Consider the following 21,616-nt stretch of genomic DNA (forward strand, 5'->3'; position numbering starts at 1 on the left):
CCTGATTTACAACTAAGCCGGAGTTGGTTCTAGAGCCAGAAGTCATTTTGTGTCCATTCCTTGGCTATTTCAAATGGCTTGATTTTGCCCCCCCCCCCCCCCCCCCCCCGCTCATCCGAGGTAAATGGTTGATGCATGAAGGGTTGTAATGTTAAGCTATCCCATTATAACATAACCATAGAGCAAAAGGCTCATCAGCACAAGATTAACTAAGTCAGAGAACATACATAATGAGACTGAGCGCAGCTCTGAAGAATCAAGAGAGATTCTGTGCATTCATAAAAAGTGCTCCACACACCAGACTGCTCAGGGGGAGTGGGGGTGGGGGGTGGGTGAGGATTCCACTCTTTAATGTGTGACCGGAAAAATGCATATACGTGCAGCTCACATCTGCAAGGAAGCATAAGAAAATGGCTGCCTCCAGTGGTCCAAAATAGGCCTGAGGTACATACTCTTTCTGTCTGTTTTGTTCACTATGATTTCTTTGGTAAATATATACTTTTAGAAGCCTGCTCCTTGGTTTTGGCTAGCAGACACTAGTTTGTGGAACAGAAGCTTTTATAAGCGGGCCGTTTCACATACACAAATCAGCTGTTTCCAAAGAGGGGAACTCAGTGGCTGGAAGTCAGGAGTGGCAGAAAGAATTTTCACTCTGTCCTCAGCATCTTTAGTATTTGGAACCTTGGGAGAAGTTCCCTATTCCTTCATAAGGAAAACTCAGACAACTCATGGAACAGTGAAGAATGGAAGGGGCCTTTGTAAGGCATTCTTTTTAAGGAGATTTAAATAGACAAGGTCCAAACTTTTATAAACTACCAAGATTACTCTGTAATTGTGCTGGGGTGAGCACACGGGCAGGTGGGAGGCATCACAGCATGAAGACCGCTGTCCTCATGTGAGAGGTGAGCCGCTGGGTTAGAGCCTCTTGACATCCAAATACTTGTTCTCTGACAAACGCCACCTGACTGCAAATCAAGGTGCACACTGAGCCTGCTTCCCAAATCAAGAGGATGAAGGGGCATGCCTCTCTAAGTCACGGCAGACCTTTGGATGACCCCGTATAGTGGAGGACCTAACTGAGGGTAGATACAGAGGGTAAAACCATTTTTTAACAAAGGACAGCTCCTGAGTAGGGCCCTCCAGAGTGAGACTGGACACTGTATGTCATGCCCACACTACCCGCCCCCCCCCCCCCCCCCACTCAGCACCGAGGAGATTCACTCTAGAAATAATGATAACTGGGTTTAAACTGGGGAACTATTTCACTGAAAACAATCGAGTCCCATTTAAGGACATACCCTATGTCCCAATTCCTTCCAGAGTACTTTGGGCTCATTTCTTTCCTGAGAATCCTACTGACTAAACCCTAGCTCCCGGACGATCACTTGGAATCAGCCCTGCATCCATTCTGCGCCTTTCTCTCCTCCAGTATGCTGCAACCCTCACAGTATCCATTAAGACTTCACAGGGGCATGCAAGGCACTCCTTGTTAGGCCAGATCAGACTTTCTGGTCTGAGAACACTCAGCTGAATAGGAGGAGGCCTGGAAACAGCTAATTATCCATCAAAGAAACTGTGTTCCGACTGATAGCCTTGTTCTCAGCAAGCACCGTCCTCCAAAGCAGTCCAATAATTAGATAAACAAGAATTTGGAGGCTGGGCTGAGAGATGAAAATGCACTTTATGTGGCTTTCTTTAATGTAATCACTAGTTAAAAGGTCGGCATGGAGTTAACAAGCTCATTACAAACGCTTTGCCTGTGATCTCTGCACACACCCGCATGGCAGCTCCCGGATAAGATGCCCTTGAAGGCCTTGCTGGGACTGGGCCCCAACTCGCTGCTTTTATTCTGCTCCCACCACAAGGCAGCTGGTACCTCTATTGCCAGCTGTTGGGCATCAGGAAAAATAGGCTAGGGGTCGATTCCAATGTATTCTTGGGCAAACAGCGAGTCTTTAAACAAAAGAAAAAAAATTGTGGCCACAGAAATAGGAATGCAAGCTCAGACTTGGACAATCTTTTTTTGTCAGCTTTAGTTTCCCACTTTTGAAATTGCTGTAATTCTCTTGGTGACTTCTCAGAGCTGCTTGCCTGGGTCAGTCTCAAAGGACACCTGTCTAGCTCAATCCCTCTATAGAAGTTGGACATTGGTACTGTGGGCTAAATCCATCCTTCCTGCCAGTACTGAGCAAGTTGGATGTGGTTTCAGAAGACCAGGGTGATGTGGAAGACCCAGTCATTTTGGGGAATGATACTTCTCAATCGGTAAAGTGATTTCAACTCTCTGAGCAAGTGTTCATTTTATGAATGCCTGATGCTTGGGACGTCTGAGCAGTTCTGTTACAATGGGCCTTCTCCTTTCTTTATAGCAACCTGAGTATGGTAGAGGTACCTGGGGACAGCGTCCACACAGGATGCACCCGGAACGGGCCCTAGTAATCCACAATGAGTTGCTGGAAGACACTGCTGAGGCATAGCCAACGAAGGAGTTCCCCAGGAGGTGGAGGGAGGCAAGGCTGAGGGTTGACATCTGTGGTAGCTCTCTTCATAGTGAGGCCCTACGTACTGCAGGCTGGTGAAAGGGACCAATCTGACCCTAAATTTCTGGCTTTGTCAATGGCAGCATTCATTGTTTGGCACACCAGATGCATTTATTCTCTGTAGGTTACAGCTTTATAAAGCATTTATAAGTTAAGCCTTATATCACATACGTGAGATTAAGTTTCAAAAGATTTATCCTTGAAAGGACATGCTCTTTGGTGTCCATTTTCACGTATTTCATTTCCTTGGACTGTGTAGTGGCTTAAATGAGAATGTCTCCCCTAAGCTCATATGTTTGAATGTTTGGTTTGCACATGGTAGAATTGTTTGGGAAGGATTAGGAGGTGTGGCCTTGTTGGAGGAGGTGTGTCACTGGGAGTGGGCTTTGAGGTTTCAGAAGCCCATGCCATTTACAGTTAGCATTCTCTTCCTCATGTTTGTGGATCGGATGTAAGCTCTCAGCACATGAGGACCAGAGAGAAAACACTAAAATTTAACATCATAAGAAGTTTAAACAACATGCTTTCTAAATTCCTTGAAGTTTTCATTCATGTAGCAAGATTCTGGGCCAAGTTTGTTACAACTCTCTTTCCATACACACACTGTTGAGACAGCAGCTTGGAGCTAAGAACAGATCCCTCCTCCACCAAACTGGAAAGAAGTGCCTTCCATCACTTCTAAGAGTGAAGACCTGGTTCTAGAGGCATGGCCTTGACCACCCAATGGCGTCAGGCACAACCAAAGAAGATCAGCTCTGCATCTGCAGGTCTGTTTCTCAGGACACCATGCTGGGTGCAGAGGATCTGCCGAGACTTGTTCTCACTCCCACATTCTGAACAGCTCAGTGCACAGCTGCATTCCAAACACTGCACTGAAGTGATTGAGGGATAATGTCTGCAGTAAATGACTCCTGCGGTTGATTAGATGCTGAGGGGCAGTTGGGTAGCTACAGAAATCACTTGGTGCGAGTTTATTCCCATGCCACAAGCTTCCTCTTCCAATTACAGGATAAGGATTCCACAAAGATGGAGACATAGCATCTCTAAGCAAACATGGTCATGCCTTCATCTTCCTCTAGGGAGTAGGGAACTGAATGTACTGTCTATAAATGCTTAGCTCTTTGAGGAGGGAGACTTAAGGCTGATTCGATGTTTAAGAAAATGAGGAGTTGCTTCAGGAAGAATAAAGTTGGGGGACCTGTGTGTCTCACAAACACCAGAAGGAAGAGCTCCATTTCTTATTATGTGGCACCTGAGTGTGTTTCTCATGGTAACTTTTTACATAGGGCACTAGTCACTTGTCCTTCCCAGGCCTCACGGTAGTGAACCTGTAAGAGGCATGTGTGGTGGGGACAGGTGGGCTCTGAGCCCCCTTGCATGTCACATAGGAAAGAGTGGGTAGGAAGCAGAGAGACAGGAGTGCTTGTGCACTGCTAGGAGAAGAGATAATTATTCAATTTTGGGGTGGAAAGTAGCGATATGAATGCACCGAAGAACAAATATCACTTGTAACCCAGTCAGCTCACTTTTAGGCATATTCCCTAGGGAGACTTTCTCATGCATTCACAGAGGAACAAGACACCATCTGCCACTTTGCAGGACTAGCAGAAAACACAAATGTTGAGGCTAGAGAGATAGCCCAGCAGTTAAGGGCACTGGTTGCTCTTCCAGACAACGCAGGTTCAATTCCCAGCGACCACATGGCAGCTCCTACCCTCTGTCATTCTAAGTCTGGGGAACCTGCCCTCTTCTGGCCTTTGTGGGCACCAGACACGCATGTGGTGTGTAGACATACATGTAGGAAGACACCCATATGCTAAACTCAGTAAATTAACTTAAAAAGAAAACCACAACTGTCAGGCTGGGGAGACAGCTCACTCACAGATAAAGCTCACAGGCTAAGTGATTGCCATGCAAGCATGAAGACCTGGCTTGACACCTCTGTGCCACCATGTAAAAATCCCAGCATGGCCGGGCGGTGGTGGCGCACGCCTTTAATCCCAGCACTCGGGAGGCAGAGCCAGGCGGATCTCTGTGAGTTCGAGGCTACCAAGTGAGTCCCAGGAAAGGCACAAAGCTACACAGAGAAACCCTGTCTCGAAAAATCGGAAAAAAAAAAAAAATCCCAGCATGGCGTCATGAGTTTATAATCCCAACACTGGGAAGGCAGAAACAGGAGAAACACTGAGCAGAGAATCCAGACTAATTTGTGAGCCCAGGTCCCAGGAAGAGACCTTGTCCCAATAAACAAAGTGGGTAGCTCCCGAAATTGACCTCTGGACCACACACACACACACACACACACACACACACTTAACAAAAGGCAAGTAAAGAAAAACAGATAGTGAATTGGATAAATAAAATATGGCCTCTTTAGACAAAGGAATAGTAAACAACAACAACAACAAACCAATATGGCTCTACAGAAATCAATACTGGTACTTAAAAAATACAAGTTGTTCATAAGTTCCTACTGGCTCAACTCATGACAACATGACTAACTCAGAAAGAAAAATGAGCAGTTGAGCATAACAAATCAAGTGAATAAAACTTATGAGTTGAGTGAAAAAAAAAAAAACCTGAAGTGCTTAATACACAGACTGTGAGGCCCAAATAAACATGACAGCATCAATATGCACAGATATGTGTGTGTAGAACCAGAGACATGAAGGGAGGGTACACATAAGCTCATGATAGTAGTTGCTGAGCAGGGCTGTGGTTTGAATGTGAACTGTCCCTCACAAGCTCACGTGTGTGAACACAAGGTCCCCAGCAAGTGGTGCTGTTTTGGAAGGCTTTATGATCTTTACGGGGTAAAGCATCTCTAGAGGAAGTGGGTCACTGGGGGCCAGCCTGGACTTCCTGTCTGCTTTCCACTTGGCCATGATGAGAGGAGGTGCTGAGGAGGAGGCCCAGATGTCCACCCTTCCACCTCTGAGCCACACGCCATCATGCCTGCCCCTCAAACTGTGAATCGACAGAGACCCCACTTCCTTCCTTAAGTTGTTCTTGTCCGGTGTTCAGTCTCAGCAACAAAGACAGAAAGCACCACAGACAGCAAGGCAGAGGGACTCGACATGGGACAAGGGCGACTTCGTGAGATCAGTAAGACTTGACTGGGTATTTTACAGGAAAGTGCAAGCCCCACAAAACGTCATTGACAGATGGTGGAGAAAAGATGACTAAGACAGCATTCTCCCCACATTTCAAAAGCAAAAAAGCATCTCACAACAAACAAGATCACACCAGCAGCAATGCTTTGGATGGATGTGTGCTGTCAAATGCCCCTTCAAATACCCTAGAAGGGTCAGGTGCCTGAGGTCACTTGGAAAGCGGAGCAACCTTGCCATCAGTCCTATGGTATCTCACTCTTTGCCATCTAGTATGGTAGTCATGCCACTTACACTTACATTAATTGACACAAAGTAAGATGAAATTTTTATTTCCTCTATCGTATCAGCCTAACAACCACATGCTAAATTACTGGCAGCATCTGGGGACTACTTCTGCCACTGAAGTAAGTTTCCTGGACGAGCTGAGTTTTCAGCTGAAAACCTGGGTTTGGTTTGGTATTGTTTTGCCTGCGATCCAGACTGGCCTGGGGCTCATCATGAAGCTGAAGCTGGCCTCCAATTGCAATCCTCCTGCCTTAGCTTCTGTACTAAGTACTGGGATTAGGCACGTGGCACCATGCCTGTGTAAAACCTTAGACAACTATGATATTTTAGTCATGTTCCTCTTTCCCTTAAAGTCCTTCTGCATGGAAGGAAGTCAAAGTGATAGGTTCATTTTCTTTTGTCCATTTCTAGTGAGAAGACATCCAGTAAAACCTATTGCAATTATGACTGAAAAAAATGTGTTCTTGTTGCACAGAATCAGACAAAACATCTCTAAGAATCGAACTCACAGTTCTCTGTAGTTCCAAGCCATCACATTTAGTTTCCACTCAAACCCAGGCAGTAGGAAGAGGCCGGATTTGGAGGAGTGTATTATCCAAACAAGAGTTCACATTTCTCACCTGTACACAGTGTGAGGGACGTACACTTCCCGTATCGGAAATTCCAGGACCTCCTTGTGTGGACGTGTCCGGTTTTCAGGAAAGGGTTTGACTGGCAGCATCTCAGGGGTCAGGCAGCAGTTCACCACATCAGGAGCTGGTGATATCTCCAGCCTAAGTGAGCCTAGAGCAAGTCATGGGGGAAAAGTGGCGGGGGGGGGGTTCTTTAGTAAAACCTATCATGTCAAGAAGGAACCCAGGATTACTGTGCTGGGTTTCCTTCAGGAGAATAAGGGTAAGCTGTGGGAGTGTATGTGTTTTGGGGTTCCTAGATATACCCTGGGGAAAAGCCTGTCATGCTAAAATGTGAGATTAATATTTTACTAAAGGAAAGTAAGGAGCTACAAAATGAGTAGAAATGGACTAGACCTTGGTTCCCAACCTATGGGTGCAACCCTTTTAGGGGGTCACATATCAGATAGCCTGCACATCAGCTATTTACATGACAATTTATAACAGTGGCAAAATTATAGTTATGAAGTAGTAATGAAATAATTGTATGGCTGGAGGTCAGCACAGCATGTGGAGCTGTGTTAAATGGCTGCAGCATTAGGAAAGTTGAGAACCACTGGCCTAGAAGGTCCAGATTTACTACACCACAGTTATACATGTTAAAACAAACAAAACCCCTCAAACTTCCTGGTATTGGCAGTAATAAAATTGGTGGGCTTTGGGTTGAGTTCTCGGGCATTCAAGGATGCTGTAAGAATAACATATGGGTTGTTGCATGAGGATAAGGAAGTATCTTATAGCTCTCTCTTTAAATACTAGACTTCCATATCATATTTTGTGTGATAAAGGGCTGATGATCTGTTCAAACAATTATTATCAGATTACCTGAGAGACCAAATCTAAAGCATACTGTTTGTAGAATAATCCTTTATGAAAGAGAAAACATTAATAGATTTGTCAAAAATGCAGAGCAATTTAGATTCTTAACTTCAAATGTAAAAATCTATATCGCCCTTGGCAGTTATATAAAATTAAAGTATTAAACAAGGAATGTCAATCACAAATGGTTTGGGCACAGTTCAAGAGTGTCATAGTTTCTATTGACAAGTTAACACAGACCTAGAGTCACCTGGGAAGTAGGAACCTCAACTGAAGAATTGCCAGGATCAGACTGGCCTATGTCCACACCTGTGAGGTTTTTTTTTTTTTTTTTTTGATTGAGGATGGTAACACTCTGAGGCAGCTGGGCCTAGGCAGGAGAAGAAAGGCAGTTGAACGTGATCATGGAAGCAAGCCAGTAAGCGCATTCTTCCATGGTCTCTAGCTCAGTTCCGGACACCAGAATCCTCTTGAGTTCCTATCCTGGCTTCCCTCAATGATGTACCACACTGAGAAGAGTAAGCCAAACAAGCCTCCTCTATTACCTTCGATCAGTGTTTTTTTTTTGTTTGTTTGTTTTTTTGTTTTTCGAGACAGGGTTTCTCTGTGTAGCTTTGCGCCTTTCCTGGAACTCACTTGGTAGCCCAGGCTGGCCTCGAACTCACAGAGATCCGCCTGGCTCTGCCTCCTGAGTGCTGGGATTAAAGGCATGCGCCACCACCGCCCGGCTTCGATCAATGTTTTATCATAGCAACAGGATAAAGAGGCTAAAGAGAAGCCAAGCACACCTGGGATGGATTTGACTCTTCGTTGTAAGGATGAAGATCTCTTGTAGTCAGCTAAAAACTTGAACAAGTCTTCATCACTAAGGCGATCTCCCTCCTGCCAAGAGAGCCTCAGGGTTAGCGGGGAGGCTGCTGACTCCTGGACTTGGGACCATCTGTTTCTAAGATCCCCCCCACCAAAAGTAATTTTTAAAGTTATTATTTTGTTTATTCTTTCTCTATTTCTTTATTTTCCCCTCCCCTCCTCTCTCTTTCCTTCCTTCTTTTCTCTTTCCTGAGATATGGTCCCACTAGGTAGCTGAAACCTGCCTCCAACTCTTGACTCTCCTGTCTTAGTCTCCCGAGTGCCACCATACCTGCCTTATCTGGTCTATTCTAGCAAGTCTTTCACAGAAATTAATGTGACAGGCAACCCTGAAATCACTCATCAACCACCACCACCCAGTGTCCTTCACAGCCAACCTCCATCAGCACGGCTGGTCACTTATCAACCACCACCGCCCAGTGCTCTTCACAGCCAACCTCCATCAGCATGGCTGGTCACTTATCAACCACCGACGGCCCAGTGTTCTTCACAGCCAAACTCCATCAGCACGGCTGGTCACTTATCAACCACCACCGCCCAGTGCTCTTCACAGCCAACCTCCATCAGCATGGCTGGTCACTTATCAACCACCGACGGCCCAGTGTTCTTCACAGCCAAACTCCATCAGCACGGCTGGTCACTCATCAACCACCACCACCCAGTGTCCTTCACAGCCAACCTCCATCAGCACGGCTGGTCACTTATCAACCACCACTGCCCAGGGCTCTTCACAGCCAAACTCCATCAGCATGGTCAAAGGCAGAGCTGCCACTGCTTTCCTAGGCAGTGGTCTCACCTTAAGGAACAAGGAACCATCTGCCTTGTAATGCCAACCAACTGAAACTCCTTTTGGTCCCTGAAACATGCTGAACGAGCTTTCTTCTTCAGAGATACGAAGATGGGCAAAGCATCTTTCCTTCTGATAGTATTGTCTTTGCCTTTGTCTTGAATAAGGAAGGCAGGCATAAGGCCCATCCTCTACATGCCCACCATGGGACAGATGCCTGGCCAGGGGCACATCTGCATGTCCTCTAATCCTTGCAACAACCCAGCTGAGGAGAGGACACTAATTAACTTCTCTGGTCACCCATTACTCTACTCCTTTGGATGCTAACATCCTTGCTAACACAAGACAAATTCAGCTGCACTGTAACACAAATACCTGCTTGAAGAAGATGTTAGTCGCCAGGGTGGTGGCTTTGAAGTTGGATCCAACTCCATTTTCCTCCAAGGAGAGGGATCGCTCAGAAGGCCTCCTGGATTGGGACAAACTCCTCCGCTCACCCACAGAATTTCTTCCTTTAAGGAAAACAACTGTCATTCTAACATGCTGAAACACACACCAGTTATTGCTGAACCCACCCATCCTTGTGAATGCAATGTTACCCACACAGGACTCAGCCTTTCTTAATCTCCCTCCTGAAGTCCTTAACACTCTACTAGAGGAGAGAGGACCCTAGTGGCTGCAAGTCTTTCCTGCTGGAGAACAGTGATGGCCAGATGGCACTCTGCAAGAGTCTGGAACTCAACCAGTACAGGGTCTGCTGCCAGGCTGTTGAGTCAGCCCAGTGTTTGCCTAGCTTTTACTCTTGTATTCCCCTGGGAGGACGCGCGCGTGCATGGGGCTCATCATGAAGCTGAAGCTGGTCTCCAATTGCGCGCGCGCACACACACACACACACACACACACACACACACACACATATCCCTGAAGGCCCTGAGGACTCAAACCAGCTTGTGCACATTCTGGATCTCGTTTGCCTCTGTTCTAGTGTGGACCGGGTAACAGAAGCACCTTGGATGATGTTTCCAATGGAAACTAGACAGGACAGAGGCTCTCAAACTACTGCTTCCTCATTTCTTGTTTCTTTTGAAGAACCAGCTTGAAACTTCGTATCTTTTATTTTGTAAAGTCTAGGGTTTCGGTTATAAATAGTTCATTGCCTGGAATGCACAACTCTTTAACGTTCTCTCATGCCTAATTTTCACACTGATGCCGAATTACTACACCCCAGTAATGCACTGGGTCTCTGGTTAGGAAATCAGCTTCAGTACTCAAGTTAAACTATCCCTGACTTAGACCCAACTAACATCTTGGCAAGCCCTCTGCCCGAATTACTTGGGCATGCCATGCCCTCTGAGCTCCCCACATTTTCAAATAAATCAATAAATGGAACAGCCACCTTAGAAAAACTGGAGGTGAAGGTCAGAAGGGGTGAAGTTTACTGACAATCGAAAAGAATTCAGGAGCTCTGACTGATGACTATGTAACAGTAACCCTGGGACAGTGGCAACAGTAACAATCACCCTGGCCTCCACTCCCTGCAAAGGGCAACATTTCAGAAGAGGCAGAGCCAAGGAATGTAGGAAACATCCAAAGGTAGACTCAAATATTTGCTGAATACAGAGGTGTTAAGGAAACAGAGGTATTGGGCATGGGTCTACCTGAAAATGAAAATCTCTTGGACACTTGCACCCTTAAACTGCAGAAATAACTGGCTCACATTTATGGAGAGGGGATAGAAAAGGGAAGTCTGAAAGAAGTAAGAACAGTAACTACTGGTTACCTTTGGTACTTAATCTCATTGTACCTGGCACAACAGACTTTCAGAGACCAGAAATTGTACTGAGAAATCTGAGGGTTGCTTTTCTGAACTTTGAACAGTGCCCATTCTTCTACGTGGGAGCCAATCACAGTGCCTTTCTGTGTTCAACACACTGTGCTTGCTTGCCACTTGTCCTTGTTTATTTTCAAGCATTTTAATTTTTGAGGTGGGATGGCTACTGAAAATTAACTATTTAAAGCCCTAAAACCCCACCCAAAGTTCTTAATATAAAAGTATATTTAAGGCTCCATAAATGCTCATGGTAATTGATTGGGGGGGGGATGTCTGATCAATCCCATGCCGCTCAGTCTTCTACTTCTGATCTTCCTCTCTCCTACCTCCACGCTTTGTTCTCCCAAGTCCTCACGAATGAGCAGATAACCACAAAGCTGGCAGAAGGGGTGGGCTGGGCGTGCTCTGCTTCCCATGGCAGATGGAGATCTTACCAACCACAGGCTCCACGTCAGTGCTCTCCCTTTCAAGGGTGGAGACGCTGAAGAAGCTTGCTAAGCTAATGGGGGCCCAGGCAAAGGGCATCCGGTATTTCCCCAAACGCTGGCAGAAGGATTCAGCTTGAAGTTTTAGTTTTTCAACCTTTTCTTTACTCTGGAGGAAGAAGGTAGGAGACCAGATGAAACAAAGAACACATCAGCACCAAGTCAACAGCTGGGCATGGGGACAGCAAGGGTACAATGATGGGAGTATGGGGGGGGACCATGGGTACGGGGATGGGGGACGGGGTGGGGGGTCGGGGGGAGTCAACAGGAAAGCAACAGCTTAGGCTGAAAATCCAGCTGATAAGGAAGCAAAGGTTACGGAAGGAAGGGAGTTTTAAAAGGACATCAGTCAATTAGCAGAGACATTTTCTGCGATAAAGACATGCCCTAGGCTTGTTACACCCGCCAACATGCAGACCCTTCATTTACCTAGATGACTTGGGTTCTCCTGAGAAAAACTCGGGAAAGAAATGCTAGTATGTCATCTGTCAAAGTCCCCAGAGAATCTACTTCACAAAAGTTGCCTTGCAACTCCAAAAAGATCCTTAAAGGTTCCTAACAATGTCACTGTTGTCCTTCCTAAATTCATACTCACAGATTTGAAAACACAAATATCTGTCTTTATTTAGTTCAATCAACTTTATTTAACATTTACAAGACTGGTTCCAAAAAGGCCACATTTTAAAAACCGCCCTGGGAACTTCTGCAAACTGGTACTGGGGAAAGACTTATTCGCGGCTTTGTGACCTATTGTGTGCCATCATCCTAATTTATGGTGAGCAGAAACTGCAGCTGGACCCCAGCTGCGAATCTGTACAAGACAATACCCTGTGCTGCTGAGGAAAACCAGGAGAACTCTTGCCCTCTCCTGATGCGGGGCCTTGGCAGTGCTCCCAATCTGTGCGAAGTCAGGGCCTCAGAACCAAGGCAACAGGTACAGCTTGGTCTGAGCCAGAGTTCACGCTGGCATGTGGCATCACTAGTGTGTTCAATCTTGTATTTTTTTTAAAAAACTACTGTCAGGTCAGTAACTGGTTTCTCTTTCCTCTTTCATGCAAACACAATTTACTCGTGTTTCAAATGGAAAATATAACAGTCTACCACCATTAACTATTTTGTGGGACCTTTTGGGAAAGTTGTTCATCCTAAGATGTCACCAGGACTTAGACGGCTGGCCATACCTTTCCACCATCGCTTTCTTTGATGACCATGTAGGGTTCCGCACAATCAGCGATCTCTCCCTGCTGAAGGACCTTTTCAATCTACCAACAAAAACAATATCAAAACAAAATGAGTGACTTATACTCACATAATGGGATCTATGCAACCCTGAAAAGCATGTTTAATGACAATATTTGATGACACAGGATGTTCATTACATATGTTCTCTGATTTAAAAATATAGTGTTGAGTTGGGCGGTGGTAGTACATGCCTTTAATCTCAGCACTCAGGAGGCAGAGACAGGAGGATCTCTGTGAGTTTGAGGCCAGCCTGGTCTACAGAGCAAGTTCCAGGATAGCCAGGGCTACACAGAGAAACCCTGTCTCAAAAAAAACCCATATATATATATATGATAGATAGACAGATAGTATGGAGACTACTACAGAGTTTCAGAGGAGAAAAAAGGAACAAGACATATTAAAAAGATGATAACAGCAAATTGTAACAGTGGTTTCTTTATATGATGGGATTATGTGAGTTTTTTTATTTTCTTCCTATTGCTGATGAGAAGTTTTTATTTTTAAACAATAAACATGTGTAGATCCACAATAAAAATTCGATAAAAGTTATTTTATAAAACAAAACCCCGGAGACACATATAGGAAGTGAAAAGCTCATTTTCTTTATTATTGCTTACAAAGTAAAACAGAGATATGGTCTCTGTAAAAGTCAGGCTGGGAACTAAAACCTTCCATAAAATGAATAAATGAACCGAATAAATCATCTATAATTGTGCCCCTTGTATTTCCTGCTAGGGCGGCTTCTCTGGATTTGACAGACAGAAGAAAATGCCTTGAGATGTGTGTCTGCTCATTCTGCTAATGAGTGCTAGTACTACCAAGCATCTGCTTCCACTTCACTTCAAGTTAAGGAGTTGACAATCAATTGTCATAAATACGGGCAAGAAAGGGAGAAATCTGCAATGTTCTAATTCTTTACTCAAAGAATATTTAAGTGACCTTAGATGTCTGTGTCACTAGTTGAGACTCCTGAGGAAGACATCTGGTCAACACAGGCCATGGGCACACATTCTTGACAGGCACCAGTATAAGTGAGACATCAACTATTTCAGTCTGAATATCCTACTGACGGAGGTGTGTTCAATGGTGTTTCAAAGAGAGTGGCACAGAGCTGCTCCATGGACAGTGATGTCAGGAGGTGGTCCCAGTCAAAAGTCTCTTTTTATAAAAGGGTTGTTTAAAAGCTCATCCCGTTGCTGGGGGCATAAGAGAAGGCTGGCCCCGAGAAACGGGGTACACTGGAAACATGGGCGAAAAGGGCTTGAGCTAGAAGCTGACCAGTGTTCCCGATCACCAGCAATCATTCCGTCACTCATTCATTATTCACTAAAAAAGCCTGCCTTGTGGCAGCTGCTGGGGAGAATAGCTGTGAACACAATAAACATGGCTCCTCTTCTCCCAAAACTCACAGTCAGGACCCCATAGAACAAACCCAAGAGAGGCTAACTTTTCCATGGATTTAACAAATAAAAACATGGTCTTGTCTGGCGGTGGTGGTGCATACCTTTAATTCCAGCACCCAGCAAGCAGAAGCAGGTGGATCACTATGAGGTCAAGGCTAGCCTGGTCTACAGAGTGAGTTCTAGGACAGCCAAGGCTGTCTTAAAAAACCAGAGCAAACCAAACAACAATGGCAACAAAACACACGGTCTTTAAAACAAATCCAAGTAGAGATTAAGACTCCTTCACTCCTACAATCCTGGGATTGTAGCCCAGTGGCAGAGCCCTTGCTTTCCATGTACAAGGCTGTGGAGTCCACACTCAACACCACAAGAAGAAAGGAAGGAAGGAATGAGGGAAGAAGGAATAGAGAGAGAAGAAGAAAAGGGTCTGGCTACGAATCTTTCAGCTGGGACTCTGCAGCAAGGCATGGACACGCCTGGGTTTTATTTGAAACCCATGGAAAGGCTCCTCAAAATCTAAAACCAAGAGAGTCTAGATCTGGCAGGGTCAGGAACTATGATCCCCTTTGCTGCACTGGGCCAGGGTGACTTTACAAGAAGAACTTCAGTCTGATAGGAGCACCTCATGTATGGTCCTTCCTGGCTGATGTGTAAGCATGTGTGAACTGGAACATGTGAGTCCTCATGTGTGTAGGCATGGGCAGAGGAGCATACTGGGAACAGCTGAGAGTTTTAAGGTAAAGAGATTGCTTTCCAATGTACTCATTTAACTAAGAGGGGGCAGGTTTAATGCCCACTTTATCAATTTTCAAACATGTGTTATAAAAGCTTGAGGTTCATACCCATGCTCACTGGTTGAAAAAAATCCTTTCATCCACTCAAAATCCTGAACTAAGCCTTAAGCCTGAAATAATCCCTCAAAGTAATACATGTGATAGCTAAAGTGACCTCATCTATGTAAGATCTTGATGTTCATCTTGGGAACAAAAATAAAGTGAGAAGCCCCTTCTTTATCACATAACATCTATCTGGGCTGTCTAAATCTCACACCACCACTTACTGTGTATTTGAGGAAGAGCAGCTATAACGATGGTCTTACAAGTAAGACAAATAGGCACCAAACCAAGATTGCTGTCTAGTGTAGATCTAAACTTCTTAGTTACATCCAGACATCTTAGAATGTGTTTGTTACCGTCAAGTAAGTACACCTCCACATTCAAAAATTTCAGGACACATGTAGTCAATGATAGCAACCAACGTATTTCCACTATTAAGTACTGTAGGCTAATAAAAGTCAAGGAGAGTTGTAAATAACATTAGCTCCAGAACTAGTGTGGTTTTGTTGATTGCACATTGAGAGAATTGTATATTTAACAACAGGGCAGTTGTAGCTGAAATTAAGCTTTCCTATGTGTTGAATTAAGCACCACAGTGAGGAGCATGGGGAGTTCACAACAGTAGCAACAGACTTGTATTCTTAGCAAATGATTTATTTTATCATTATTTATTTTTTTTTTTATTTTCAGTTCCTAGGATGAACAGGACCTGGTACCTGTTAGGCCAGTGCTGCTGAGCCATCTGAGATCCTTGAGGTATACCTTTCAGTCCCAGCCATGGATTTTAAACTTCCAGAGCCTTAAACAGGTCCCTTCAAGCTAAAGTCATCTTTGTGAAATAATATAAAGTAACCTCCAAGCTGCCTACATTGTTGGGAATCTAGAATACACTACTATTAGACCCTATGGGAATCCAAGTGATACAGGCACAGGATACTAAGCTAAATGGAGAAATGTTCCAAACATAGAAGTCTGATTGTTCATGAGATCAGACGCCTGGGTTTACTTGTTTTGAACCATTTATAATTTTTTTTTTTTTGCCTTAGAGAGGCAGTAAGTGCCCTTATTTGGCTGGAGGTTGGTAAATACCCAATGTTTGTTGTCAGATTCAAACCAATCACTTTAATATGTAGAGCAAAGCTCTGGTCTTCTAAAATCTTCTTACCCAGACAGTCTCCAGTGAAGCCTAGTCTGTTTATATTGTGAAGTCTATTTATAATGGCCCCCCAGATTCTGACTTCACTGGACACGTGCTTTGTAACAACAGGGAGAGTGAAAGCTGGAGACTGAAGTCACATCTCAAGTTGTCTGTCAGAGGCTAGATTGGGGATGCTGCCCTGTGGGTCCTGGAGAAACACGACCACCACCGGGAGACTGAGAGCGTGTGTCCCTTTCTACATGGCAACCTTCCACAGCAGGATTGCTGAAGGCGATTTCGTTAGTAAGGAAGGAGCAGGCTTTATCTGAAGTTGCAACAACTCATGGAGGTTAGTGGGATCACTCCTACTGCACAGATGAGGAAACCAAGTCTCAGGAAGTCTGAGTCACAGCAGGCCACACAGTTTCTGATTGCACAGTCAGGATTGCAATCTAGGACTGTCGGACCTCCAACCCCCAGTCTTTCTAGTGTCCCAAGAGAAGTTACCGGAAAGGGAAGTGTTGTCGAGAAGGGAACAACCCCAACATCACAGAGGACAAACAGGCCTGTTTCATGGTTTCTTTCAGCTTTGCTGAGTGAGACCACAACATGAATGTCAGAGCACGCAGCTCGGATTGTGCGGAATTACCTTGACGACCAGGTAGATGTCTGAGGATGGGTAGGTGACTGAGAACACCGCAGACCTTGCCTGACTTGATGGGTCAACTGAGGGCGTGTGAGCTCGCAGAAACCCTTTGAACTGGTCGGAGTTCAGGTCACAGTGGAAATTTTCTGAGATCTGCAAATGAGCAGCACAGGGAGCGGTAAGTTAGAGCTGTTGTATTCTCGGTCTAAAGGTGCTCCAAGAGTGAACGGTCACAGGGAAAATGGCCACCATGGAGGCCAGAAGAGGGCATCAGATCTCTTGGGACTGGAGTTACAGATGGTTGTGAGCTGTGGTGTGAGTGCTGGGAATTGAACTGAGGTCCTCTGAAGAAGCAGCCAGTGCTCTTAACCACCAAGCCATCTCTCCAGTCCCCAAGACCTGTTTGTTATGACATCTAATCTCTTCATCAACACCAAGCCCATCTACTATATTGCTCCAGAGCTGCACATTTCCTTCAGTGCAGCCAGCTACACAGGTGAAGAATGGCAGAAACATGATTGTCATCCCGTTGGAGTTACAAGTGTCTAAACTACGGAACATTTAAAACTCAAGGAGGAATCTTGGGTCACTGAATTCTTCCAATGGAAAAATATTTCAGAGTTGGTGATGTCTTCACCATGCAGTGAATCCATCAATTTAGACAGTTGCTACATGTGATATCTGCCACTCACAATGAACCATTTAATATTCTCTCTCTTTCTCTTCCCTACCCTCTCCCCCCCCCCCCCTCTCTCTCTCTCTCTCTCTCTCTCTCTCTCTCTCTCTCTCTCTCTCTCTGTGTGTGTGTGTGTGTGTGTGTGTGTGTGTGTGTGTGTGTTACATGCAGAAGCAAAAGCAGGATATCTGCCTCTATCTCTTTCTGCTTTATTGCCTTAAGACAGGACCTCTACTTAACTGGAAGCTTGCAGGTTCAGCTAGACAGGCTGGCCAGTGAGCTCTAGAATCAGCCGGTATCCTCCCCTAAATGCTGGGGATACAAGAACGTGCAATCATGCCTGGCTTTTCATGTGGGTGCTGGGGATTCAAACTCAGGTCCTCATGCTTGCACAGCAAGAGCTCTCACCTTACCCATGGAGTCATCTCCCCTGGCCCACAACGAACTGATTCCACAGTACAAAAAACTCCAGGAGGAGAAAAAACCATGCATAGCTGGACTTGTTAAAAATGACACATTATTGTGTATGACACACTACCTCAAGTGCTACCTATTTCTTCCTCTATCCAACCAGCACTGCCCCAGCAGGCCTTTCCCTTAAAGACTCTTTGAAGAACACAAACAATACATTTCCAGATCAGTTCTTTAAAAAAATGGTAAAGAAAGAAAACCTGGAGCTATCAATGTTTATTTGCTTTCAAATCTGATGTGGATACTGGGGCTCAGCAGGGAGCAGTTAGCACACAAGCCTGGGTGTCTGAGTTTGAATTCCCAGAACATACATAAATGCTAGGTGGGCACAGCTGTAATTCCAGGATCTGTAAGGCGGAGAGTGGGAATCTCCGGAGCAAGCTGGCTAGCCAGATGAGCCAAGTCAGAAAGCTCTGGGTCCAACTGAGTGATCCTGCCTCCATGGGTAATGTGCAGAGTGATCAAGGAAGACACTTGACATCAACTTTGGCCTTCTACACACACATACACATATGTGCACACACCTGCAAATACACATACACATTCACCCATGCAGCACACACCCCTACACACACACACCCCTACAACACACACACACACACACACACAAACAAACAAATCTGATGTGCTTTACTGCCACACAGAAGTGGTGAGGTGGAAAACATGAACCCAAAGAATCATGTGGGATGTGTGTGGGGGATGGGCTCTTTTCGTTTTCGTACCTTTTTCCTTTCTTTAACGTCATAGAGGGCAATACTGGCAAACAGAGGCTCAATTTCAATCTCAAACCTGTCAGAGAGAGAGAGAGAAAAAATATCAATATCTTTCTAGTCTGGATAAGTTTGAATGTTCTAAAAGCACATGGATATATAAAATCATTAAAAATGTGAACACAATTCCAGAAATAGAGGGATAACTCCACAAATGTAAGAGACACAGATACTAATGGGAAGATTATGAGAAGTTAATGGAAAATTCCAGATCATTTGAGGTCATGGCGGGGACTACATTCTCTAAAAAATGTTTGCTTAAAAAAAATGCTTGTTGGTGGCACAGCAAGAGTGAGCTGAATGGGATTTTGGTCTGAACCAAACACTACACTTCATATGCACATCCTGCTGGGGACTCAAAACGCTAGTCAAGTACTCTGCTACGGACCTACACCCCAGCCCCAGCAGTGCTTACTCCTACTGTGGCTGTCATGCTTTAAAGAACAGTCTCGATTTCTTGGGCAATGGACTTGCTTACATTCTTCTGCTGATATCAAATCTCCACCACTTGGGGCTGGAAAGACGGCTCAATAGTTAAAAGCGAGTATTGCTCCCTAGTTGGATTCCCAGAACCAACAACAGGAAACTCACAACCTCCTGTAATTCCAGTTCCAGGAGATCTGACACCCTCTTCTAGCCTTTCCAGGCACATTGACTCACATGCAAATACCCCCCTCCTCAACATGTAAACATGATTAAAAAAATAACAAATAAAAAGCTCCAAAGATCTACCGTTCAATCCTAAGGAACAAGACTTTTTAGATAGTTAAGAAGGAAATATTTCATTGCTTTTCCTTAGACTTACAATAGAACATTAAGATGATGACTGTGACTGGGCCATGATGCCAGTGAATGTGTGGCTCATCCTAACTGCTATGGAAGGCTGCTCACTTGAGACAGATTGAGGACAGGGGTTGGGGGGAAGGGATCAAGCACATGGCAAATACTGAGGTGCCCTGGCCTTGTTTGATTTAGAATGAGGAGCTCCTGGGGCCAGGGATTTATTTTAGGAGAAGAGCACTTGCCTACCATACACAGGCTCTAGGTTTGGTTCTGAACACACACACACACACACACACAGCCAGACACCCTATCAAAACCAGAACTAGATGCCTCTCACATTAACCCTGACTGCTTAATCCTCCTGAAATCACAGGTTTTAAGAAAACACCCCCAAACTAAGCCTGACATACGTTATACATACATGTAAAATATAGCTAGACCTCCCAAATGTCTCAGTTTAACAAGCCATGACTTTGGACACTGCCCACTGACAGCACCAGCATAGTTGCTGGACAGTTACTCGTGCCTCAGAAGACATGCAGATTAGGGCAGATTTCCTTTCAAGGCATACATGAGGGGTGGCCTTACTGACATACAGTTCTTCCTCAAAGCGGCCTTTCTAGGCAGACAAAGGGGTCAGCTGGCCCATGGCATCTTCAGCGATGGGTAACTTGGAATAAGGGTATACGAATAATGGTATACTCATGGACAAGGAGTCAAACAGCACTGGGCTCGCTTCCCTCTGCTCCCACCTGTAACTAACTTTCCTAATTCTATTTGTTTGCATGCAAAGTAAGGGAAGGGTGCTGCCTTTCCCATTTTCCATGGATGTCTTACGAATCATGTCAGATAATGTATGTAACATACATAGAAAACAATGCCTAGCAGCAGCAGCATCACACGCCACAGCAAATCCCCACATCTACCATCAGAAGAAGGGTAAACACACTGCATGTGTATAGTAATAGTCTACTGGGCATATAAAATGCTATATTCTAAGCATACATAGGCTGCGTTAAATGAAATCAAACCACCTTGAAAGGATAAATACTACATGATTCCACTTGTGGGATGTATTCATGTAGTCAAATTCAGAGACAGAAAGTAATGTGGTGGCTACCAGGAGATAGGGAGGAGGGGGTCATGGGGATTAGTGTTGAGAGGGTACCGAGTTCTACTCTGGAACGATAGAAACATCTAGAAATGAATGGCGGTGATGGTTGTACAACAATGTTCTTGTACTCAACACCACTGAACTGCACATCAAAAATGGTGGATTTTGTTTCATACATTTGTCACACACACTGCAAATACTTATTATCATTCTTTCTCGTCAGAGAGCAATCTAGCTAGCGAGCAGCGCCCCTCCATGGCCTCTGCATCAGCTCCTCCCTCCAGGATCCTGCCCTGTTTGAGTTCCTGGCCTGACTTCCTTCAGTGATGGACTATGGATGTGGAAGCATAAGCCAAATAAACATTTTCCTCCCCAACCTGCTTTTGGTTACGGGGTTTCATCATAGCAATTGTAACTCGATTTAAGATGGGGATCAAACTGAGGGTCTCAAAATTATACACGCTAGGCAAGTGCTCTACCATCTAGTTACACCACCAACCCACAGTTATTTTTATTAATTTAAGAAAATTAACAATTACCTTATATGCCTAACTTTTCTAGACACCTGTGTTTGCTTTCCATATTATAGAAGATTGGTTGTTGAAGGCTTGGTAGGGACAGAATCCAGGTCTAGTCTACTCTAAGCTCTATCTTTCCACTACCCCAATGCTCCCTCTATTGAAAAGGTGCCGGGAGAATCTTCCTGACTCCAGGATGATGATGCAGGCGTAACTTTATCTAAAAAGCCAGGCGGACATCAGTTCAGTGTGTCTGATACTTACTTCAGAGTCAGCACCTTGACGAGTATTCTGTTGCCCAGATGTTCCTTAGGACATTCCGGTACCGGACGTATTTCCACAGCATCCTCCTGGAAGAGGAATCGTTAACAACTTCCGCCAGGGCTTTGTGGTTGGAGGAAAGCCAGGGGAGGAAGGGCTGCCCTTGTCCCTGCTCTGTCTTGAGAAGACAGCTTGCCATCCACCCCTGGACACTCAAAGCCAGCATGTACAGCAAACGTTTTCTCCTCTCGGAAAAGGAGCATTTAAGAGAAAGAGCCTGGGGGTTATGCGGGGAGGAAGGAAATGCAAACACGGCCGTGGCTTAGTAACATCTAACCAGACGGCACTGCAAAAATC

At 45.0% G+C, this 21,616-nt stretch overlaps 1 protein-coding gene across 1 annotated transcript in view; it reads right to left on the bottom strand.

Moving 5' to 3' along the window:
• Dock8 (dedicator of cytokinesis 8) overlaps nt 1-21,616 on the bottom strand; it is a 100,563-nt gene that overhangs the window by 43,797 nt on the left and 35,150 nt on the right. Inside the window, exons 6-13 of the mRNA XM_059253773.1 lie at nt 21,263-21,348; nt 18,536-18,602; nt 16,670-16,819; nt 12,583-12,663; nt 11,351-11,510; nt 9,461-9,597; nt 8,217-8,310; nt 6,559-6,721 (exon numbers count right to left, since the gene is read on the bottom strand). Coding sequence (XP_059109756.1) covers nt 6,559-6,721; nt 8,217-8,310; nt 9,461-9,597; nt 11,351-11,510; nt 12,583-12,663; nt 16,670-16,819; nt 18,536-18,602; nt 21,263-21,348 — 938 coding nt within the window. The remainder of the gene's footprint in view (nt 1-6,558; nt 6,722-8,216; nt 8,311-9,460; nt 9,598-11,350; nt 11,511-12,582; nt 12,664-16,669; nt 16,820-18,535; nt 18,603-21,262; nt 21,349-21,616) is intronic.

Source organism: Peromyscus eremicus, chromosome 1, assembly GCF_949786415.1.
Source record: "Peromyscus eremicus chromosome 1, PerEre_H2_v1, whole genome shotgun sequence".
Classification (NCBI taxonomy): domain Eukaryota; kingdom Metazoa; phylum Chordata; class Mammalia; order Rodentia; family Cricetidae; genus Peromyscus; species Peromyscus eremicus.